General features: G+C 38.3%; 2 protein-coding genes across 4 annotated transcripts in view; both read left to right on the plus strand.

Moving 5' to 3' along the window:
• The window catches only part of ppp2r3a (protein phosphatase 2, regulatory subunit B'', alpha), a 72,224-nt gene extending 59,979 nt beyond the window's left edge, over nucleotides 1–12,245 (plus strand). Inside the window, exons 1-13 of one of the 2 annotated variants that reach the window (XM_043261695.1) lie at nucleotides 1,626–2,265; nucleotides 3,734–4,000; nucleotides 4,469–4,572; nucleotides 4,671–4,773; nucleotides 6,197–6,271; nucleotides 7,785–7,871; nucleotides 7,960–8,116; nucleotides 8,347–8,395; nucleotides 8,482–8,571; nucleotides 9,016–9,191; nucleotides 9,484–9,602; nucleotides 9,714–9,820; nucleotides 9,941–12,245. In XM_043261695.1, coding sequence (XP_043117630.1) covers nucleotides 2,134–2,265; nucleotides 3,734–4,000; nucleotides 4,469–4,572; nucleotides 4,671–4,773; nucleotides 6,197–6,271; nucleotides 7,785–7,871; nucleotides 7,960–8,116; nucleotides 8,347–8,395; nucleotides 8,482–8,571; nucleotides 9,016–9,191; nucleotides 9,484–9,602; nucleotides 9,714–9,820; nucleotides 9,941–10,037 — 1,563 coding nt within the window. In that variant the 5' untranslated portion in view covers nucleotides 1,626–2,133 and the 3' untranslated portion in view covers nucleotides 10,038–12,245. Of the gene's footprint in view, nucleotides 1–1,625; nucleotides 2,266–3,733; nucleotides 4,001–4,468; nucleotides 4,573–4,670; nucleotides 4,774–6,196; nucleotides 6,272–7,784; nucleotides 7,872–7,959; nucleotides 8,117–8,346; nucleotides 8,396–8,481; nucleotides 8,572–9,015; nucleotides 9,192–9,483; nucleotides 9,603–9,713; nucleotides 9,821–9,940 lie in introns of those variants that run through there. The other variant, XM_043261691.1, reaches the window with a different exon arrangement.
• Nucleotides 12,246–17,529: 5,284 nt separating this feature from the next.
• Nucleotides 17,530–24,975, plus strand: part of fndc3ba (fibronectin type III domain containing 3Ba) — a 111,687-nt gene continuing 104,241 nt past the window's right edge. The window contains exon 1 of one of the 2 annotated variants that reach the window (XM_043263607.1): nucleotides 17,530–17,660. The gene's annotated coding sequence lies outside the window, so the exon portion shown is untranslated. The remainder of the gene's footprint in view (nucleotides 17,661–24,975) is intronic. The other variant, XM_043263600.1, reaches the window with a different exon arrangement.

A 24,975-nucleotide genomic window follows, 5' to 3' on the forward strand; every position in this document is an offset into this window, starting at 1 on the left:
CTTGTTCTTGCAATGATATTGGATCACTTTTTATACAAGACCATGATTCACACTCAAGAAGAAGGGGCTGAAAAAGGCATTTGAGCCAAAAATGTCTGTATCTTTGTCCTACTAGTGATTTGTATGTAAAATAAAATGAAAAAAAATGAAAATGAAAGATCATTTTATGTGAGTGTGGATCATGGTCAAATTTTGTCTTGCTTGTATAAAAAAAAACCCAGTCAATTACAAAACAACATTTAAAAATATATAAACTTGAACAAGTTTTAACATTCTAGCAGACACTATACCAACAGAGCACAATTTAACTTAAAATGAATGTTAATAAAATTTTTGAGACCCCTTGCAACCTTTATAAACAGAAGCTTTTAAAATAATAGAAAATATTACAGATCCCAATTTCAACACTTTGTGAATGTTATAAATGCAGTTTATTTAACTGTTTAAGGCCATTTTGCAGTTTTAATCATCATACAGTAACCAGCAATAACCACCCCTTCCTCTTTTCATCGAAGACATGCAATGCAATACTAAACAGTCTCTTGCTGCTGGTGCTTGTAATGATTTTTCTGGGACAGTTTTAAATGCTTTTACGCTGCCAGTATGTTGCATAATAGAGTGCACACCTCCATATACTGGTTGCTATTTGATCACGTCACATCATTGATCGGTACAATTTCTACTATATACGATAGTCTTTTCACTTGGAAAATTTCAGTGCATCCCTATTTTAAACACGATATGATTTCAAATGCAATATTTTTTACAAATTTATTTACTAATTTCTAACAACTGCTTTTTTGCCACTGTCTTTTAAGGATATACGAGGCAGTCTGATTTTAAAAGTGTGATTTCTAGGCCTAAAAAATCATGTCAAATGACAATATGATAAATATAGATTTGTTTATTTGCAAATAATACACAAACATCTGGTAAAATCATGGAGCCTTCGATTATAGTTGGATTCACAAAGGTCAAGAACAAACTGATTTATAGGAACAATTATTGTGTCTGTTGAATATACAGCTCCTGCTAATTTACAATTAAAGAACGAATTGATAACTGATTTAGAGTGATTTTGCCAAAGTCATTTAGTCAAAGTGTAGAGCAATACGGCATTTTTAAGTTTATCCGTGATCAGTTTACTGATGTCAGTAGATCAAGATGATTTAGTACACACTTTGCTTGTTGAGTTGTTGATGCAGTGACATGACTCATCAGGGCTATTATTCTCGTAGAGCACCAGTCGTGGATCGCCTGACTCGAGTATGAAGTTCATTTGTCGGTTAGTTTGAAACTTTCTAGAGCAGAGAGGAAGCTCTGTGCACTCCAGACATTAATGTTATTATGCTGTGGGTGCAGTGCTCTAGAACATTTCTGACTCGTCCTATTACTCCACTCCCCAAGTGCACCCCATGAACCCTCAGGAGCCGAATATCGCAGGGGCCTGGCCCTCTAAGCTATCTTCCCTCTCTCTCTGCCTTCCTCTGCACGTAAACAAAGTCTTGATCGAGCAATTTGCACTTCATCTGTGCACTGGCTAACTTTAGCCTTTCTGTTTGGGGATGGGAGGGGGCTTCCATTCCCATAATACAACTTGCTCACCCATACGGACATTTGACACAGCTGATCCCCCTTCTCTCCGTATTGGTGCGTTCAGCCCCCTGCTCATCAGGACAGGACGGGCACTGAGAGAGAGAGAGAGAGAGAGGACTGGACCGGGAGGCAGACCCCAGAGCGGCTCATGTTTCGCAGGACTGGGAACCCGTTGGCTATGGACTTGAGTTAAGATTTTGTTTTGTAGTTTCGAAAAGCAATCAGGAGGCTGGCGGCCTGGCCTCTTTGGTACAATGCTCCTGGATTCCAGCCGTCACAGCAGCAGGCACGATTCTAGGAGTTGCTCTGTACCCCAAAACACATCCACCTTGCATCCCTGGACAAAGCCTGGAGTTGAGAGTTTGAAGTGAGCGGACCTCTGGGAGAAAGCGTGTTTCGGCCAGAACGGAGTTGTCTGCGAGCTCTTAAACGGAAGCTGATCCTCCTTAGGACGTATTGTAGGAATAGCTTGTCCTTTTTCTTTTTGGGGTTTTTTTTTCTCCGTTCTTATTTTTTGAATCCTTTGACATTGCCAATATGATGATCAAGGAGGCCTCGTTAAGGGAGGATCCCGACTTGCGGGGAGAACTGGCCTTTTTGGCTCGAGGCTGTGACTTTGTTCTTCCATCACGGTTCAAGAAAAGGCTCAAGTCTTTCCAGCAAGCCCAGGTCAGTAGCCAACCTCTGTAGTTGAGCAAAGAATGCCGTGTCTAACTCTCACATGCCAGACAAGACAAACTATTCACAGGCAGATACCAAAGTGTTTATTAATAGCACAGTGGAAGGGGGTGAGGCAGGGCAGGAATACAGTGTCCAAGTGTTGCGTACAGGAGCTTCGAAGAGGGGGGAGGAAGTGGATTGGACGGAATGGGCTTGGGCCACAGCTGCTCTCTTCAATACGTCCGTGCAGGCCTGCCCCGCTTGCTGTGGAGTTCTCCAAAATTCAGTCACACTTCAACAGCTCGCTTTCTGTTTGATTGACAGTAAGACTGTGCTGTTCAGAAATAAGCTGCCTTAGGTGTGCACTGTGACTCTAGGGTTTTGCCCAGAGACCAGAATAAGAACAGTATGCCAAGACTATGTATAGAATGTGTTAGACATTTCCACAGCTTGTTATTAGAAGTTTAACCTTGGTGCTGCAAGGTCCCGTCTGAAAAGAATGAAGTAAATGGCCATCAGCTGTCAGTGTCGGGCCTGTGAATTAGACCGTGTGCATACAGCGTTTTGGAGCACCATGCAAAATGTCCCAATCATTTATCCAGTCCACAGAGAGCTGAGCACAAATCATTCCACTTCACCATTAGATCATCAAGAAATAAATATAGGTGGAAACAGATCCCCTGAAATGAAGTATTTGGCTTGTTTTGGTGAGAGCGGTGAGGTTAGATGGAACATATCTGTCTTATTTTTGCTGAAGAGTTCTTGTCATTACATCAGCAGGAAAGTTGATGGGGCCGGCTATGGTTTTACTGATAATCCACCTCACTTCATCACTGTGAATACGTTATCATGACATTGATCACACAGCATCCTTGCACAGCAAGTACCGGGAGAAAATTTCACACAAAGTTCTCCAAAACATAGCTAAAGATTAGGCAGTCATGGAAAACTTTGAAGATGATATTTGCTTTCATTTGACATTACATATTGCTACATATACTTAAAATAATCTGCAGACCTTGAAGATGATGCTGAAGTAAACACTTTTGAAAGTATGCAGACTTAATATAAAACAATATGTGCTGCTGCTTTGATATTTTCTCAATATTCTCAGTACCGGTTGAAGTCATTTTTGAAATGGTTCTTACTTATACATCTTCTCATGCAAATATGAACGACTTAAAAAATTCTAGGATGCGGTTAGCTTTGTTTGCATGGTAATAACACATCATGCGACATCTGGGTAGTCATTAATCATTTGTATGTGCATCTCCGAGCAGCATTTCCCGTATTCACTGTTCCTTCAAGCACATCTTCAGCTGAATTTTGTTGTTAGCTTGTCTTTTTTCAGAATGTCAGTCATTTCATCGTCTTCGCCTGAATGTCTTTGATGATAATCAATATACAACTTGGCCTAAAAATTGTGAAACCCATAGAGGTAATTTCTCTAATTGTCTCTTTCTATGTCTCTCAATAGATCCAGCCTGAGAAGAAACCTGGAACACCTCCTCCAACTCTAGCACCTGCACCCTCTTCGCCAACCCCACGGCCGCCCAGCCCTCCGCCAGCCAAAGTAGTGGTCACTCCCCCACCCTCCTCCATAAACATTCCACGCTTCTACTTCCCCAAAGGCCTTCCAAACTGTGCAGCCAACTATGACGAGGCCATTGCCAAAATCGAGGCGGCCTTCACAGAGTTTGAGGAGGAGAAAGCTGACATTTATGAAATGGGGAAGATAGCAAAGGTGCATATGAATTGCGACTTGTTTTTATGAGATTCATAATCTCTGAACTGTTGGATTGACAGTTCTGAATATATAAACTGACACTTGCTTTACAAAGTCCTCATCCGCAGATGTGCTTGCCAAATTGTATTGCCACAGCATCATGATGGATGCCATCTCATAACAACATCCTATTTTATCTTCTCACTGTTTGAATATTATATAAACCGTATCATAAAATGAAGAAATATCGTCAGAATAACCCATCCTGACATTTATGCTTTAAGAATCAGATATTTGGACTCTCACAGAGCATCTTATCATTTAGAATGATTTATCTAAATGATTTATCTTTAAATAAAGCTATTTTTACAGAAGTAATAAAAATGTGTTATATACTGCTTAGATTTATTTTTTGTGACTAAGCATAATGGATAGCGCATTTTAAAATACAATAAAAGCAGCATATTCATGTGTTTCTTTTCACAGGCTTGTGGGTGTCCCCTCTATTGGAAATCACCAATGTTTATTTGCGCTGGTGGAGAGAGGACAGGTTTTGTTTCTGTTCACTCATTCATTGCAACATGGAGAAAGTAAGTGTCCGCACATATCTCACTTTCCATTAAATAAAGCACTTTATAGCCTAGTATAGCATCCAATTGAAAGTTTTTGCCCTAATATTTCTTCACAGGTTATTACACAGCTGCTATGATGATGCATCCAGGTTTATTTACTTGCTGGCCAAACCAGGCTGCAGTTACCTGGAACAAGAAGATTTCATCCCTCTGCTACAGGTTAGAACATTGTAATATTGCATTGAACCGAAAAGTAAAACTTTAAGTACTACCTGTATTTCTGATTACTTGAAGTAGATATAAAGCCATGAGCACACACAGTGATTAGGGATGTGCAAGTTACAACTGTCTATTATATATATATTTATATACATTCATACGTGCTAATAAGAATATGTACCCACAGAAAATAATAACTGAATTAATAAAAAAATTACCCTGTTCAAAATGTTACATACCCTTGACTCTTAATCATTTTTGTTGATGCACAACTGTTTTTCTGTGTTGTAATAGTTGTTTATGAGTCTCTTGTTGGTCCTGAGCAGTTTTTCAGCTGCTGTACATTGTACATACTTTGGTTTTTGAGCATCTTTGCCATATTCCATCCATGCATATAAAATTTGCCATGATCATTCAATATAAAAAGTAAACACCTCTCATCATAATTAATCAGTAAATGTTTTACCTTATATAACAGTTATGTATGAGTCTTCCAATTTTCCACCATCTGAAAAGATAGATCTCAAAATCATTCAGTTACTGTAGGAAAGGGTTCAAATATGCAGAAGATGTTTGAAAACCAAGGAGCTGAAGGAACTGGAGGATTTTTCTGAAGAACAGCAGATGAACTGCTCTATACCAACAATGGACTCATGAACAACCATCACAAAATATATGGATTAACATTAACAATAATTAACATTTTGCATGTTCTGCAAAGGGCATGTACATTTATGAGCGCTAATTGTCTATGTGTGTATGTATAATATATATATAATAAACCCTCCTTCTACTGAACAGGTTTGACTACAGTAATATCCATGAGTACAAATCCTATTGTTAAAGCATATAATGATATTCTAGGGAATTGTGTGCTTCTAATTTTATAGCAACAGTTTGGACAGGACCCGTTTCTATATACAATGACTTGTACATATGGGTGCAGTTCCAAAACTGTTGCAACAGAGATGGAAATTAATTTTTAAATACTTGAAATGTTTCCATCTTTGTCACACTGGAAGTGTCTTTTTCTGTTCTATACAGAGGACTGCATTTAAAGTCATACCAGCGGTGTTCAGCTGGGATTAGGAGTTGGCTTTATGCAGACTAGTCAAGTTCTTCCACACTGACTGAATCATTTCTTTTTTACCCTTGTCTTATACACAGAGGCATTGTCATGTTTGAATAGAAAAGGGTACTGTCCAAAGCTATAAAATTAGTGCCACACAATTCCCTAGAATATCATTATAAGCTTTAGTAATATCTTAATGGTGCAAATCTTAATGTTAAAGTAGTCAAACCTGTTCACTGGAAGGAGGTGACCCAATGCTTTTGGAAATATAGTGTTATCAAATATATCAGAAGGAGCTTTGTAGATTTAATATGTAGGTCAGGAGTCATCTCACTCTTATTTTTTGATTAGGACATCGTGGACACTCATCCAGGGCTGACATTTTTAAAAGATGCTCCTGAATTCCATTCCCGGTACATCACAACAGTAAGTAACTTTATTGGACGCTTGGTGACACGGGCAGGAGCTATTTAATGGAGATAAGATTACGGGGATGATGGTTTTGTTGTCATTGGAACACGCTGCAAAATTCTTTGATTGTTTTTAAACATCATTCCACAACTATTTTGGTGTCAGCTACTGTCAACAGGAACATGACTTTGCTTTGTCCTGTGTTAATCATCAGCCTGGCACCTGGAATCTCTATTTGTAGCGTTGCTTCAATATTCGGTTTTAAGATTGAAAGCTTGTTAGCTTACTAAAGTGTTTATGGTAAATCAGATCCAGCTATCTGAGCTGAGCTGCTGGAACGTCAGAACAGTGAGACGTGGAGCCCGGTGCGTCTGTCTGTCTGTCTGTCTGTCTGTCTGTGGGACAGCTGCAACACGTGCTACGGAGGGGGTGGGAAGGGTAATGGCGTCAAAGGGGCCTGACATCACGGAAACAAGGATGCCACCAACAGGCCACTGACCCTGGTCTTGCACAACCCCATATTTAGACACTTCCTTGCTCTGGTGCACTGGTTGACACACCCCGGTACCAATCTCTCCTAGGAGGACTGATCTACCAGGAAATGCATGTTAATCCACACTGATGTCACTTTTTCTGTTGGAGTCTGAAGCATGGGGCCTTTGTCACCACAGTGCTAGATATAACTCAGTATGCCTCAGTACAAACAATCACTAGGCGCCTGTACCTAAAGGCAGATGGAACTTATGGATATAATGATGATCCCTTAAAGGAGCAGTTTAATATAGAAATGTAACATTTTGTCATCATTTACTCACCCTCATGTCATTACAAACCCGTATGGCTGGAGATTTGGGATCACTGAGCTGTGATGGAAGAAAAAGAGAGAGCTACAGGAGGAGAATATCTCCTTCAGTATAACAAACCATGTCATTAACGTCATTGTCTTTCCGTTTTAAGATGGGTAGCAACAAGCATTTAGCTGCGTAACCGCCGTCTACTATATCGGCTCTGGGTTATCTTATATGTGAAATTTACATGATTTTTATTGTTTATTTATTTTTAGCATGGTTATCCGCAATCCGTAAACTGTGACACTCCTGATTTGCATTCACTCTCCAGAATGCCTCTGATTCTCAAATGTGGCTTCATTAAAATCCGATCTTAAATGATCAGTTCTCACTGGCTGTTAGGGTTTGACTACATGCCATTATGTAGAGAGATTATTGCTTTTGGAACTTGTTTAATCAGTTAGGCTTTATGTTTTTGGATGCCATGGTTAGTATAATGAAGAGAACGTGAAGAGAACGTGTAACGGCTTCAAAGGCTTTTGACTTTGGATCATGTCCAAAGTACTCAACAATTTTTATTATCTATTGTTCAGAGATGGAGTGTTTTCAAACAGAATTAAATTACTTTGCATGTCAGTGTTTTGGAGATTAAACAAGCACTTTCTTTGTGGAAAAAATAAATAATTAAAAATTAAAGTTTTAACATCCTTGACTCCATGATCTCCTTTTCCTACCTCCAGGTGATTCAAAGAATATTTTACACAGTTAATCGCTCTTGGACAGGCAAAATCAACATGACAGAGCTCAGGAGAAGCAACTTCCTTCAGGTGAACACTGTTAAATGATACTATTTAATTTAGTTTCCACAACTTGAAAGAACTATTTCATCAAAAGCCACTCTTTCTATTTCACCAGACTCTCGCTTTGCTGGAAGAGGAGGATGACATCAATCAAATCACAGATTATTTCTCTTATGAGCACTTCTATGTCATTTACTGTAAATTTTGGGAGCTGGACACTGACCATGACCTCTTCATCGACCCCAAGGATCTGGCTAGGTACAATGATCATGGTAAGTACGAAGTGAAACTTTTTTTCCCCCATATTAATAGCTTTTTAAAGTATAGGTCACCCAAATGGTCTGTCAGCATTTACTCATTTGTGGCTAAACAGTATATTACATGAACTCATGTTGCTACAGTATTTTAGATTTTAGAGTCTCATTCAGGTTTCCATCAGACTTATGGTGCTGAGAATTGTTGGCATTTAATGTGTATCTGTTTTGTGTTCTTCTTTGAAAAGCCTCATCAAGCAGAATAATTGAGAGGCTGTTCTCAGGAGCTGTCACAAGGTAGGAGCTGCTGAGGAGGACTAAGACCGTATCTGAGATTTTGGGTGATATACATGTGACTTATGATATATGTTTCTTTCTTCCAGGGGAAATTCGGTGCAGAGAGAAGGGAGAATGAGCTATGCTGAGTTTGTCTGGTTCCTCATTTCAGAGGAGGACAAAAAGAATCCCACAAGGTACTTGAATCAAATATGTTAAAGAGACAGTTAATGCTAATTAAAATAAATCTGAAAATAAACAGTAAATATTAGATTACACTTCAAAATAAAACATTACAAATGAAGAGTTTATTTGAAAAAAACGATAACCTTTTTTTAAATCCAGTTTAATCCAATAACTTTTTAATTTCAAAAATCATGTTTTTTAGGTATCATATTTCATGTTTATTGTATTAGCTGTACTCTTTATTTTTTACAGAATCAAAATAACCCAACTGCAGTTTGATTGAGATTAATTGGAATACAATTATGATTTTTCAAATGAGCTCTTCAAATATTACCTTGTCAACTAACTGAAATAAATACTAATCAATCGTGTTTTTAGTTATATAACATTTATCCATTTATCATTTGTTCATTCATTTATTTGCTATATATAACATTACCGTTCTCTCTGTTTAGCATAGAGTACTGGTTCCGCTGTATGGATATGGATGGAGATGGTGTTCTGTCCATGTTTGAACTGGAGTTTTTCTATGAGGAGCAGTGTGAACGTATGGAGGGGATGGGCATTGAACCACTGCCTTTCCAGGATCTCCTGTGCCAGATGCTGGACTTAGTTAAACCAGAATGCCCAGGTAAAGAACCCATTCTGATACTATCATATCACCCATGGGAACTTGAATCAAACAGGATTCCCTTCTCTTTTTCCCCCTGAATTTAATGTCTCAGTTTAAAGCTCATAAACAACAATAAAAATCTCTACCATGAACTAGCTAAAAGTAGCTTTCATAAAAACCTAGTGTGAAAATGTCTATGTAAAATAAGGCCGATATATTAACTGGAATTTCCATAAATTTGCTTTGATTAAAAATGCCTTTTCAGTGAATAAACGTATGTGTAATGCAAACAAATGACATCTCTTTGCAGGTAAAATTACTCTTCGAGATCTGAAGCGCTGCAGGATGGCACATATATTCTATGACACATTCTTCAATCTGGAGAAGTACCTGGACCATGAGCAGAGAGATCCCTTTGCAGTGCAGAAGGTCAGAGTTTGATGGCGTACATCTGTGTTCAAATCCCCTGAGCTGAATATTATCTCTGTTACTACGTTAGTTAGTACGTTAACAGTGTAACTGTACATGCGTGTGTGTCAGGATTTGGATAGTGACGGTCCAGAACCCTCCGACTGGGACAAGTATGCTGCCGAAGAGTATGAGATTCTTGTGGCAGAGGAGACGGCCAATGAACAGCTACGAGAGGGGTGAGTCAATGCCCTCTGTAATGGAATGAATTCGCTACGGAGTTCATTACATTGCATAGAGATGAGATACCATCTATATATGGATTATAAAGCGTAACTGTTGCACGCTTGCTTTTGCAGATCTTTCGACGACGATTACGAGTCCGATGAGCTCACGGTCTCCTCAGACATTGGAAATAAAATGGATAAGCTGGTCATATCTGATTTATCGGCATAAGCCGCCGTTTTTGTCTACACACCATGACGTCGAACGGATAACCACCATGCCATATTTTCCCTCATTCATTAAAAAGGGAAAAAAACAAACATTTTTTTCTACATTTCATTAAGGACATTTGTGTGTGTGTGCATGTGTGCAATAGAACTAATTCTAAAACCAAAAGGCTTCAGACACCCACAAAAAAGGCTTTATGTGCAATATGTCTTAACATGTAAATGTAAAACTCATTGTTTTTCACTCTCTTACCGATAGTCACATCCACTCCCCTCAAACTAAACTGCCGGCTGGTTCCATCCACCCTTCACAAAGACTTTGATGTGAAACAAAAGGACTTTTTAGTAACTTTAGGAAGAGTTTAGAATGTGCTTTAATGTGAGTGAAACCATATGTAATGCTGCCATATATTTTTAAAGGGCGGGGAGGGAAAACTAGAGAGACTTTATACTTGTGTGGCACGTAACTCACCGAAACTAGTTCTCTCGGACTAAATCATGAGATCAGCACATGTCCGATGCTATGCTGTGTTGCACATGTTTAAGGGACGGTGTTGCTCCCAGTGGTCACTGATGGTATTGCATGTTATTGCTTAAAGAAAAGACAAAGTTGTGACTTTTACAGTGTTTGAACTTAAGACAGCAAACCTCCATTTACATATTTCCAGACGAACTGACCAGGACAATCTAAGACTTGAAAGTGCTTTTTGGAAATGTCCTTTCTCAGATATAGAATAATGTGTTCAAATGGTCATATCTTTTTCAAAAAATGTAAACATGAAAAATATATATATATATATATATATATATATATATATATATATATATATATATATATATATATATATATATATAATCATCATGCTTTTCATCTTCTGTGTACAGAGACATTTGTCCTATACCATTATGTATGTATTTAATTCACCTGTAATCATGTAAAGACAACTGTAAAGCACTATTTATTTGGCTTGGGCATTGTTATTTTGCTGTTTCATATTATACAGAAGACCACAGTCCTTCTGACCCCTGGTTGACCACTCAATCAAAATTCAGTGCTCGTGTATTCTCTTCTACCGTTAACTCGTGCAATGTACGACGAATTGGAGTTGCAAAAATAACCATCTCAAATCTGTTCATTCATTGGTCAGTCAGCTAGTCCCGCCCCAAACACCACAGAGCTACATTGTTTACAGGGAAACCAACTTACGCTTGCTTATACTTCTCTGCCATTAAACTTGGAATCGGAGAAAGTGTTTATTAGCTATCCAAAATGACACAATTCAGCTTTAACAAGTGACTGTTTCAGTGTTTTACAAATGTCTCTCTGTGTGCTTGAAGGCCAAACCTCCCTCCACTCCGTCACACTCTTTGGTTTATGTAATTAGTGTAATATATTTATATATGTGAAGTGGTTTTGTTTGTTTTTGTTTGGCCAGCCATTTTCATGGTTTACCGGTAGCTTTTTCTTGTACTGTAGTTTAGCTCTTTTTTTGACCTAGGACATTTATTTTATATAGCCACTGTAAATGTCTTTGTATTTTATTTTTCCCATGTGACTGACTCTGCCACTGAGTGGTAGGGGATGTTTAAATTATGATATATCTCTAACTGCCAGTGTTATATATTGTGCATTAAGCTGAGTGGGCAGGGGCTTTATGAAGGAATTCAATATGAATTCATTGACAGGTGACAATCAACTGGACATGTTTCTGCAATTAATGACATGCAAGTAGCACTTCTTAGAAAAAAACAAAAAACCTAAAAAAAAACAGAGCAATACAACTGCTGTAGTGTGTTACACTTTTATCAGGACTATTAGATATTCAGATAAAAACACAAAGCTGAAACTAAACTTGACTAATGCTACAATCCTGGTTCGTTTTTTTTTTTTTTCACTAGCACATTGACGCTATGCAAATCTGATCTTCTGGACAGCTATTGGCAGCTACAGAAGCTGTAAACAACAAAACTTGTTAGTGTGCGACTTTTTCTTTTCTTTTTATCTTTTTTTTGTGTTTTATATCTTTCCACGTGTTTTTTTTTTTTTTTTTTTTTTTTGGACTTGATATGTCTTGTTTGCAGACGGTGAAAGATGGAACTTAAGTGGCGTGATCTCTTAAGTGCTCTGATGAGATGGCTCTGGTGTTCGCATGAATTTTCCCTTTTTTTTTCTTTTGGAAAATTATGAAAACAAATAAAAATGTCAACTCATTCAATGTCTATGGGGTCTTTTATTAGTAAATGATAGGGAACAGTAATATTAACAGGGTTAAAGATGTATGTGTGAAAAAATAAGGTGCGCAAGAGGCCCATCACAGAGATGGTACGAAGTTCCTCTAATACTTACTTACTTGAGTATATACAGATTATTATTATTATTACATGGCTGCTCCATTACATCTCCACTGAAATATTTGTGATTAAACAATTGATAAAATATTATTTTAAATTTATTTAATCAGATATAAGAGTATTATAATTAATTAAAAACTATTATTGATAAATTAAATATTGCTCATACTGCACTCTGATATCCTTCTTCATCATATGTTAATGCAGGTTATTGTTATTTAAATAAATAGATTAAATTAGCTGAAAATTGACTTCAGCATTACATTACTTTCTCACCAATGGATCCTCTGCAGTGAATGGGTGCCGTCAGAATGAGAGCCCAAAGAACTGATAAAAACATCACAATAATCCAAAAAATTATTCACATGACTCTGGTCCATTAATTTACATGATTATAATACACAAATCCATCAAGATGTTTTCGACCTTAAACCAAAATACAAGTCCAGAGATCATCAGATCAAAAACCCACCTGCATATTTTTTAGAACTGATTCAGACGTGACAGCTTTTCACTGGAGACAGCGTTATTATGGATAGAGGACTAGTATAAAAAGATAAAAATGTCTTTATGATGAATTTGTTTCTTACAAACATGCAGCTTTTCGTCTTTACACAAGATGTTAACTGATGGACTGGATTGCAAGAATCAGCTGAACTCTCATTCTGTTGGCACCTAGTCACTACAGAGATCCCTTCATTTGGAACAGATTCAAATCCGTTCCAAGCAAGAAACAAACTCATCAACATCTCTGATGTCCTGAGGGTGGGTACGCTTTCATTTTTGGGTGAACGTAACCATAACGCAACCTCTTTTCCATTCTGTTAACAAACACAGTGGCTACAGTGTATAAAGGTTATTGCGTGTGATATCTGTGTGTAGTGACTGCTTTGTGTTTTAGCGATATTTTCCTGGAGCCCATCAGGAAATGGGATCCTATATCTATATGGAAAAATAAGACCAAGTTAAGCTCTTGCATTACATCTCTCAAATTTCTTAATGTTTTGATGAAATTGTCCAGACAGTTCAAATCACAAAATAGAACTAAAATAGAATATAGATATAGATATAGAAATCTAATAATGTGGCCTTCCAGCAAGTGCGTGTAATACTATGTAGTGGAGTTAGGTAGCATTTCAGAATGATTTCTGAATTCTGGGCAGGCACTCAAAATCCCATCTGCAAAACCTCTTCCAGGTGTAGGAAAAACATCAAGCTTGTCCCGTGCTGTCAATGACACACTACGGTGAGAAATAGATTATCTGATCAATAAAGCCAAACACTCGTGTCTGTCTTTTTCTTTTTGTGCACGTCATGAATGATAAGCGCTTTCCATCCACCTCTTTTATAGGCAGACATGAAGAGATTGCGTTACCCTGGTGTAAATGCAGAGTAGAAACACATGTTCTAGCAGCTGATGGGAATGTTTTTAGTTCAGCTTTCCGCGTCGTCCAACCCCCCTCTCATTAGAAAACAAGTCTTTCACGAGGAGGGGATTTTGTGAATCTGTACAGCCAGTAAATGGCAAATGCTGTCAGCTATAAAACAACATGTCTTGAAGTCATAGGAACCTCTCCCATACGTTAATGATAGCATCTACGCAGTTAAATGTTTGTGATTTTATGCATTTTTTTATTTTTGTCTTTTTTAACCTCACTGAATCAGTAGATCTGTAGCAGATGCACATGCACTTTCTGGAAATGGAAATAGAACATGGTATAATTCAAAATGGAAATAGTTTTTATTGAATTCCCTGTGTGTCTTATCAGTGACGTACATTAGATGTTACATTTTATTGTGTTACATTATTGTTTATTGCATTATTTTAGTGTGCTTATGGATCAGCTTATGAAAAGATAAACTTGAATTGTTATGAACTTTTATTAATCGGGTAGCCTTTACTTCGCCAGCTCTGTTTTTAAGGTGGCTGTTATTATATGTGGAAAAAAATGGATTTTAGTAATTTGGTGTATTAACATCATTTCGGTGAAACATTACAATGTATTTATTTATTTATTAAAGAGCGCACGATCATCATTATTTACTGGGGTAGCAGCCAGGTATATGCAGCTGAACTTTTCATCGATACAGACTCTTCTTTATCAGACGTGAGCTGAAGAAGGCAGAGAACGAGAAGGACGTGCTCCACACCCTTGGAAGTGCTTTGATGTGAGAATCAGTGCACACATAGCTCTTCCTGTTCCAGACGGACACCTCTGACACTAGGGAACTTCAACATGAGGGAACACCCTATCCTGAATCAGCCAGAAGCTGTCTGTGATTAAGAGGAGCGCATATCCGCTGGAAGATGATTACTGCCTTATTTACTTCAGATCTCCATCTCCAGGAAATCCCCTGACCGTTCAGCCTCTACAGTACTTCACGCTGTCACAGAACAACACCTGGGCTCTGATCCATATTTACACCACACTGTATGTCTTTTGCTTTGCAAATGCCGCTTTTTGAAGTGTGCTTGACCTCTGCTTTAAAAAAAATATATATATTTACATATTTACTTATTTGTTACCACATAGCACCACATTTTGCATTAGGTGCTACACATTTACCATGCACATATTATTAGTATGTACGGTAATGTGCCTTATTAGTTACCATATATGAATACCCACTTGTGCGTAAGTATCGCATATTTAACATGTATATACAGTGGTGTGAAAAAGTGTTGGCCCCCTTCCACATTGAAGTGTGACACAAAAATTGAGAACACTTTCACAACACTGTACAGTAAGTACATTAAAGTATCTTATTAGTTACCATGTACTGGCACCGATAAAGTGACCATTCTTATCCAAACTTGTCTGTATGTACAAACTAATTGCCATTCATGTACAACTTTTAAGCGCAGCTGTGTTTCTTATTTGTTACCATGTAGATACACTTCAGGTAAACTAAAGTGCTCTCGAAGAATCACTCTGTTTTTGTGCCCTTTCTGAAGCTTAATGATCCTTTAAGTTCAACACAGGTTTTTTTTTTTTTTTTAAGCGAGCTATCCTTTAAATGAGTGTTAAACATATGTGAGTGTATAAGACACGGAAAGCAATTCGAGAAAACTACCTCGCATAGAGCTGCTGGCGAGTGTCACTAGTTAAAAATGCCTTGTATGAAATCACTCTCTCCAGACGTTTTCCACATCAAACATTTATAAGCCCTCGGCTTGATGCAAAGGAGTTTATAGCGAGATCATTTCACTTACAAATAAATCGGAAAAAACCAAAAAACTGAGTGGTGTTATTGTGACTGTTTTAATGTTATAAAGGGATAGTTAACACAAAGAGTCTTGTCATTTACTCACCCTCAAGTTGTTCACAAACTCTATGAGTTTCTTACTTAAGTTGGACATAAAAGAAGATACTTTGACGAATGCTGGTAATCAGACAGTTAATGGTCACCATTGACTTTCAGAAACTTCAGAGACAGAAACTTGGGAACAAAGAGGGCGAGTAAATGATGACAAAAACTAGTAAAAACTGACCAACCATATCTATACTTTCACTCAAGTAAGCTGTGTCCTTTGTCCACCTTTAACCCTCTAACACGGTTTAATACAATAATATTTTAAAGCTCGGAGTGAGTAAAAATGTTCAATATATTATATATATTTATTTTATCCATACTGCATGAACAGATCCTTCATAAATCCCCTGGTAGACAAGAAACACTTCTTATTACAGATGTAAAATCTAAAAAATGAGTATTAACCCAATGCCATTGTGGATCAGTTATCAGAGCAGCACTAAACATGCTTGATTAACAGTAGCTGTGTTCATCAGCTCGTTCTTGTTCTTCCTTTAACTGTCCTGCTGATGGCAGCAGACTCTTTCCCACCGTGTGACCAGTCTGCAGCTGTCAGAGAAGTGAAATGTAGGACAAGGGGCATTGAGTTTGTTCAGCTGTGCTCCTCTGATTTTGAGTTTTTAAAACCTACATACCTGCCTACATGATTATGCCATGAGTCACGGACATCCAGTGGACTTATAATAGTTTGCATACTTGAATGACATTTTAATGATCCGTCTAATTTTCTAAATTTGTCTCGTGATGACAGACTTGCAAGCATGCAGACAAGCCTGCAAACCCGCAAAACTATCCCAACGCACAGTGAACAATGTCCCGGGATATAATGCAGGAGAACTGCAAGGTTGAAATAATTTAGGGAAAACGTAAAGACTAAATCTTTGGCAAACATTTTGATCATCTGCTGTATCTGAATATATGAAGAGTTCGGATAACTCGGTTTAAAAAAAAAAAAAAAAGTTTTTTTCATTGTGAATTCCAGTTGAGGTATTTTGATTTGGTAAAATAAAGATAAAAAAAAATACAGCTAACTAACACAATAGAACACAATAAACAATAGGATGACATAATGTAAAAACATTAGTAACACTTTAGTTAATGCATAAACTAACGGAAAAAAATTTACACCGTTTTATTAGGTTTCTATCCGTTAAAATGTGTTAATAAAAATACAACATTATTACTTCATATCCATTGTGATTTTTTTTTATTTTAATAAAGTTTTAGTAAATGAACATTAACTACAATTAAGAAATGAAATATTTTTATTCTTCATGCTAACAAGTTATATAAATCATATAAATAGTTTACTAATAACCATTTAATAACCTTGGTGTAAAGTGTTAGGAGACACTCAATGTGGGGCAGATTATTTTTGTTTGCAAATTACAATAAATAGCCCTGAATTAATACATAGACATATAAATAATAACATTATTTTATAACCACATAATCGTATATTATCACATTAAAAAAATATCCAAAAAGAGGAAGATACTTACAAGTAATTCTAAAAAAAAAAAAAAAAAAAAAAAAAAAAATCATTAGTTGTATCAAAAACGGGGAAAATAACCTTTTGTCATTGCCCTACCCGATAATCAATAGGCAATCTTGTACAAATCCATAAAACAGCTTTTAATTTGATTAGAACCACTGAAACAACAAATCGTCGGAAACGCGTCGTGTTGGTTAGTAAAAGCTGTGTTTGTGCGTGTGTTTAGGTCGAACAGTCTTTTGAATTGTTCTCTTCAGCTCTTGTGTGAAGTTCGTTTATATGGTCGCTTACGGTAAAAGGGGCAGGATCAAGCTCACATGTGCTGTGGGGCATAATTGTCATGGCCGCGGAATCTCCCCCTGACTGAGCTCTGGTGGGGCAGACTGGAGCAGGGATTGCCAAAGTTGTGTCTGGGGTGAAAGTGGAGCTCTGGAGTTTCTTTCGACATCATTTTATTGCAGCGAGGTGAGTTTTTCTGTTAGCTTATGAGCGCTATCTTTTGCCACGGTTCGCGTTTGTGCGCCTTTTCCCCAATTAGACGATGAAAATACGCTCCTAACGGAAAGTTGCGTGCATTTTTTTGCGTCTGGATGGCGGTGACGCCGGGAGTCTGGGTTAGTTGGCCAACCAGGAGAAGAGACGGAAAACTTCACTGCTCCGCAGGAAAACTGACAGTTTTGCACGGATTCTTTATAGAAACCGTTATTTGACCAAAGATGCTCAAAACCCGTCGCGCAACTTTCTAACGACCGCCGGAGTTCACGACGGAGCGCACAGCTTGACGGCTGCGTCGTTGAATTCCAACTTTGGAATTTTGGGGAGTTTGTGATGTTCCACGCATCCGCGCGTTCTGTTACGTAAACGTTACACTTTTCAGAAAACGCGACACTTTAGCTTCGTTAGAAAGTCTTTCGTTATATCCGCGAGTCTTGGTGTCACGACAGTTTAGGTGAAATTTATTTGGGATGCCGAGTCTCTTCCAGGTGTCTTTCTGTAGCGAGTATAACGTTTCAAAAGAGGCAGTTGCTTGAATGATGTCGAATAATATTTGGCAAAGATTTCGGGAATGATGATTGATGATGTGAAGGATGAAGTGAAGGTGGTCAACTCCATCATGCCCTGGTATTCCAGACAGCCTATTCTGCAACAGCTGTATCTGTTTATGGAGGAAAACATTATGTGCTGTTGTCGTTGTTCTGTCATTATATTGTGCGGAAAGTATCTCGACTTGATATTTTTTTGCGTTTCCTTCTTTTTTGTTGTTTTGGTTTAATGCAACGCCGCGCATCTTTTCCCCCAAACGACAGAAAGCACTGATTGCTCATTCGTGCTGGGAATTAAAAGCGCGCTAATTAGCAGCTCTGGAAAAAGACTTTTAAAGGTCACTTTTAATCTCTCGGATGATGCTGTTGGTCACCGAAATAACGCTTTAAGATAGTTTGGACCATATGAGTTGCGCTCTCGCCTGGATCCAGGGGGCTTATTGGAGAGAAAGAAACGCATTATCTGTGAGAGGAGAAATGTGATCTGCAGAAAATGACGTCAGGTTTAAGTTCTCCAGCTGAGTGAGGGATTTCATAACTTTTTCTAAAAATGTAAATTATTGCACTGGAGCAGAAAAAAATAATCAATGTTTCAAATAATAAAAAAAAAATCTGCAGAAAAATGTTGCATTCCTCAGCTCTTTAGGTCTGCAGACTTTCTCAATCAGGGTGCTGAAGCCAATAGGTGAACTTCCAAGGAGGCCACAGGATGCTTTAAAACAAGCTATATGAAACAATGAAATACTGGTACAGTATTCTGTATGCATATCATTTGTCAGATTTTTTCCTTAGAATTCCAATGGAGCGATATACCCACTTTTCAAATACGATTTGTTTTGACGTGCTTGCTTTAGGTCTTGTTGCTGCACTCCTGCATACATTTTTTTTTCATACTTTCATGAAACTTTCAGTTGCACACAAAGCTGAAATTAGTTTCAGTATTGTCAAAAAAGGCATACATGAAATTTATGCATAAAAGTTTTTTATGCATTTGTTTCAAAAAAGTTTGCATTTTGTTTTTGAATTATGCAATGCTGTGGGATGCTTGTTTCTGATTGGTCAGTTGCAGCATTCAACATGCGCGTATTTCTGAATACTACCTGTTCCGTATGGCAACAATCTACAACCACTGTGGAAACCTATATTACATTCATAGCTGTGGTAGCGTTGTCTCAGTCTCTGTAAGCATTTAAAGTTGAATACATTTTTAATGTTAATCTATTTTGTAAATAGCCATTTTTGCAAAAGCCGTTTGGGTTTATTTTACAATAGTGACTGTCTACAAAATTTTCGAAAGTGACGGAATATTGGTTGATGAATGTTACATGTGCATTGGGGTCTTTGAAATAAAAAAAATCATTTTTTAAAAGCATGCAAATGTGCAATTAAAGAGCAGTACAGCTGTAGTTTTCCATGGACCCCCAACCAGCGTATATCTGAGACGCATTCAAAACAAAATATCTGTATTATTTTTTTGTTAGCCAGTATCTGATGGATCGGCTTCGACAGCCATTGTTTCATCAGTCTAGGTGCTGCGCAGAGAGAGCTGGCATGTGGAGTTAAACTTCCTGATTGGGCATAGCTGCAGGAATGTGCTCTTCCTTTGAGGTCATGGGGCTGTACCTGGTGAGCTGGAGGTCTGTTTCCCCAGGGGCACCTCAAATACTACACATGCTCTCGTACCCTCCCCCCTACAGTTCCCCGTCATCCTGGGAGCAGCTCTGTGCTTTGATGTGTGCTGATGTTATGCAGTGCAGCGTGATAAAATCTGTTGTGATTGTTCCTAATTGCAGCGGAGAGTCCACCTTCTTGAAGACGTTTCCTGATTTTTTCTGACTGTTGCACTTTGAAAGAACTTCACGTATCTTAGTCACACTTATTGGTCAGTAGACGTTGTAAAATTTGATTTGTTCAGTCTTGTGCAGGTTCAGAGGGTTCTTCTCCTTTATACTTTGTCTTCTCAACCTCCAGTAAACTCGGTATCCTTCATCCGCTCTATATTTTGGAAAAAAGATGAGTAGAAAAGCAGCCATGGTTTTGGTCGGCGAAGTCACATGAGCTTATCATTAGACTCTCAAGTGCGCTATTTTCCCTTGACCTCATCAGGAAGAGAAAGCCAGCGTCTCTCAAACTGTTAAGCAAGACAGAACAAGTTTGTATCCGTGCTTTAACCATTAGCGCTTGGGAAATATGCATGCGGTGATGATGTGGCCTTCAGCTGGTCCATGAATCATGATCCTGCTGTTCATCTTGAATCAGCCAGCCACGGCCACATATAGCGTCATTCAGTGGAGCTAAAAGCAGCGTTCTGCATAACAGTGATCATTGTGCCATTGTTTTTTATGCATGTCTCTTTTGCGCTCCTAGCATTTTCTTGTTGCATGTTTGTTTGGCACAGTACTGCTATGTTTGCATGCCAGACTTCTCCGACTTCTTGGTGATTTACCCTATTGTTGACAGTTGATTTGGATGAAGATAAAAGAGGCCTTTCAACTCCATGTCCCACCGTTTTCTCTAGAGAGTTGCCTCTCCACCCAACGGTACACCCGTCACTTTAACCGGCATTATAAGTGACAAGCTGCAGGATGCTGTTGCTGGATGCCTTAACACACTTTTATTGCTTTGGTTCGCATCTCTTGCAACAACTAATTAGAGGTGGAAAGAACTGACTAGTTGATGTAGGTTTTAGATATGTTTAGTTTAACATGTTGACAGGATATTGTGCTTTACTTTCACTCATTTTCAGGTTGCTCATGTGAACTCTATGCACTGACCAACAGAAAAATGCTTTGCTTAATAGTTACGTGTGTGTGTGTGTGTGTGTGTGTGTGTGTGTGTGAGTTTTTTTTTTACATTGCTAAGCTATTAACAACAAACAATCAAGTATATTTTGCCGATAATTTTACTGATAAACCACTAATGCGACTGCATCTTTTGTGACCGTTATTGTTTGAGCAAAAATCGTTCCTACACTCTTTAAAACATCCCTCTTCCTGTTCCACAAATGAAAGCTGTGCAGATTTGAAATAGCATGAGTTTGAGAAAACGAAGCCAATTATTCGATTACCAATAAAAAAGATTTTGTGAGAATAAGCTAAAATACACTGACCTGTTTTCAGGCAATTGGATGATATAGCATTTTAAAATTGTAAAAACGTACGGAAAGTGTTGTATTCCATTGCTCTACTTGTAAATGTTTCACAGTGCAAGAACGCGGCTTGGTTTGTCTCTTGTTTTTCAGTTATTGGACAGGGTCAGATGCTGCAGCTCGCTCCATGACACTGATTCCTGACATGCATCCACTTCGTCATGCCAATGCATTATTCAAATGGCCAGGCTCGCACATTTAGCTAAAAGCACAGCGGAAAAACACTCAGTGTTTGGTCAGGTGGCCTCTGGTGTACATTCGTGCTTGCATTAGCATTCAGAGTGCAGAGACGGCCGCTGTTAGCCGGACGATGGAAACTTCAGATGCTGCGGCAGCTCATTAATGACGCTTTTAGCCAGCATGCATGTGCAATGAGAGCCTGGCAGAAGATGCATTTGTTGTGTTATATTTATTGCCACTTTACAGCCTTGCTAACTTCATCTGATCTGTTGTAATTCGCACAGTGCCTTTTAAGGGTCTGCAGTACGTACGCTGTGGCTGATCCCATCTCAAGCTGCTCTGCGCAAACACATGTCAGCGGTGCCACTGTGCATATATTTGTAGTCCCAGACTTCCTGTTTTCTTATGCCACCCCCCCTACCAGCAGGACCTTAGACCAACACCTCCCACAGTTCCTCCATCTCACCAGGTCTTGTTAACCCATCCCCCTCCTCAAGCACTCCCCCTTATAGTGTGTGAAATCTGGAGGCCTGATGGAAGATGAGGAATTTCACCCTTTGACCTCTGAGAGCGAGGAGGGGTGGACGGGGGCTATCCATTCTTACTGCCCAGATCTGTTTCAGCCCGGTGAATTTTTCCAGCTAATTCATATTATTCTTTTGGATTAGTACCGCTGATCTCTCTTTGTTCGATAGCCATGTTTTGGATGTGTGAAGTTACCAAAATAAAGTAAACAGTGAGGTCGTGGGAATGGCAGCCATTGCTGCGAGGCCTGTGGCATCCCAGGTGGCACCGAAGGAATGTGTCAATGTTGAATTTTCGCTTTCTACGGCATTCCAGAGTCAACATGGGGTGAAAAGGCTGCTCCTTAACATTCCTGTTGGGGACTGCCAGTCTTTTGATTACGAAGAATTATTTACCAGTAATTTACTTTTCTGTTCCTGTTGCTCGCTCGGACAGATGATCACCAATAAACGGCTGATGTTAAAATGATGTCGTGTCAAAATTAAGTATAATGCACTTTAATGCTGTTTTTACATAAACATCGCATTTATTGGTGGACATTTACGTTTTAATAATTTAGACGACTGCACAAAATAAGTAATATAAAAATGAAATGGTTAAGAATGGTGAATCTAAAAATATGTAAAATGTATTTCACATAAATGTATAACACGTATACATTACTGATAATATTATAATGAACATTGATTATAAAACCATAGGTGACTTTTTTGTTTTTATATAATATAATTGTTTTATATAATATATATTATGTTATTACATGGTATTTTTAAAATAAAAAAATCTAATATTTTTACATGAATTATTCATTTATTTTATTTTTAAAATGTAGTAAGTGAATTTAACATCCACCAAGGAATATATATTTTTTTAAAGTTTGCATATTAGTACTTATAAACTGCTCATAATGCCTTATTCTGCATGACCATATTCTAAATCTCTTAACCCTAACCATAGCTATTACAACAACTGCTTATTATTTATTATCAATAAAAAGCAAAGTATGAGTTTATTGATAGAGAAGTTTTAGTTAATAGTGAATATGTGGTACCTGATCTAAAGTGTTACCAAAAACTTCAATATCAGGCGATAACTGATGTGCTACCAATATATGCATCCCTAATTTAATATGATAAACTAGAGAGCTCAAATGATGCCTGTACCTATCTCTCAGTGACTGACACTTGTCCAAGATCTTGTCTGCAAGCAAATGACCAGATATATTCCTTGTATGGAAGCAAAGTCTGCTGTATTTTGGGTTTGCGAGGTGAAGTTGAGGAGCAGGGCCATATTTGAGTTTTTTTTAGGGTGTCTGTAGATGCTGAGCCACACAGGGCCGGCTGTGTTTTGGCGGCTAGCTGTTCTTTTCCCCAAATGACCCGGTGAGGAGCGACGGACGGGTTTCTGTTTAAAGGCTTTGTGTGCAGTGAGGAGGAAGTGGTTATGTTTGTTTAAACTGAGCTGCCCTCTTTGAGCGTGTTTAGCCATGTGGGACAAATGAGTAAAATCTGTCCCCCAATTTCAACACCCCCCCCCACCACAACTCCATTCCCCTGTGTCTTCCTCCGACTGAATTCATCACACCCCGCTCAGCTGGGGATTGGGGGAGCCCTGAATGTCAGCCTGGGCATAAGATTCGACCGATCCAAAGTGTTGACTCATTCAGCATTCCTGGACCATAAAATGTCCGTCCAAATGTGGGCGAAAGTGGCCACTTCTGCATTGGCTTGCTTAGAAGATAGTGTGGGGACCTTTGTGTGTTGAGTTGCTATCTTGAAAATACTTACTAAACTTGTATTCGATTTTTAAAAATATCTGATTCTCAAATTCAATTTTGTTTAATGTGTGTGGCTTGTAATGGGAAGAGAAAGATGAATGTGTTTTCTTGAGAAAAGATCTAATTGCCTAAAAATGGCACCTGAGTGCGATCCCAACCTTGGCTGGGAATTCCTGATTTGTTCAGATTCTAATGAACTTTTTTTTTGGTTTTTACTACAATTTTGATCAGTACTTCATTTGGGTAGATTTCACTTATAGTGTCCATTTTGCTAACGTATGAAAGAAATGATCTCTCAGACAAGATTATAAATCATATTTGAATCAGACTGATTTAAAACAGTAACTCGTCTTTGAGTTATTCTTTTAAAGGGTTATATTATGAGTCATTCATTTTGGGAATCCGTTACAGTCATCCTGCCGGTGTTTTTTCCCTTAAAAGCACCGGTTTATAAGAGTTGTTTGTATGTGGAACAAACTCAACTGATCGCATTGCAGTTTTGCGTGCAGCTCCCGAGGACCGCACAGTAGAAAGCCATTTCTTGCCTTTAGAATTTTATATAAATAGTGTTCTAGTTTGCAATAACAGGCCTAGATAATTCACATGTAGCTCAGTTTTGTCTGGGATGTTTCTGCACAATTGGCCTCAACGTTGTCCACCTTCGATGTAAGAGAGAGACGTTTGCAGCATATTTAATGTAGTAGTAATGCATTTTGGATATTTGCCTGACTTTGTAAAACCCACAGTTGCTCTGTTATAACTGCACATGTGAGTGTACTAACTGCTGTGGATGCATGCACTGATCTCCCTCAGACTGAACTCTTTTCCTGAGCTTAAAAAAAAATAAAAGAGAAGGAAAAATCTTGAAGCACAGCCATGGGTACGGAGTGACTCATTTTCATGTGTTTGTGGGAGTTAGGCTGCTTCCTCTCAGCTTGGTCTAAACACAAGTTCAGTGTGCCAAAAAAAAGAGCTCAGGAGAGATGAGATCTGTGAGCTGTGTGGTGACCTGGCTGTTTACACTCTTAGTAGTGAGGTGTATATTGGAGGTATTTTAGACGTTACTGTTTTTTCCTGTTTGTGGACAGACTGAGTCACCAACAGGTC

The sequence above is a fragment of the Puntigrus tetrazona genome, chromosome 2 (assembly GCF_018831695.1).
Source record: "Puntigrus tetrazona isolate hp1 chromosome 2, ASM1883169v1, whole genome shotgun sequence".
In the NCBI taxonomy this organism is placed as follows: domain Eukaryota; kingdom Metazoa; phylum Chordata; class Actinopteri; order Cypriniformes; family Cyprinidae; genus Puntigrus; species Puntigrus tetrazona.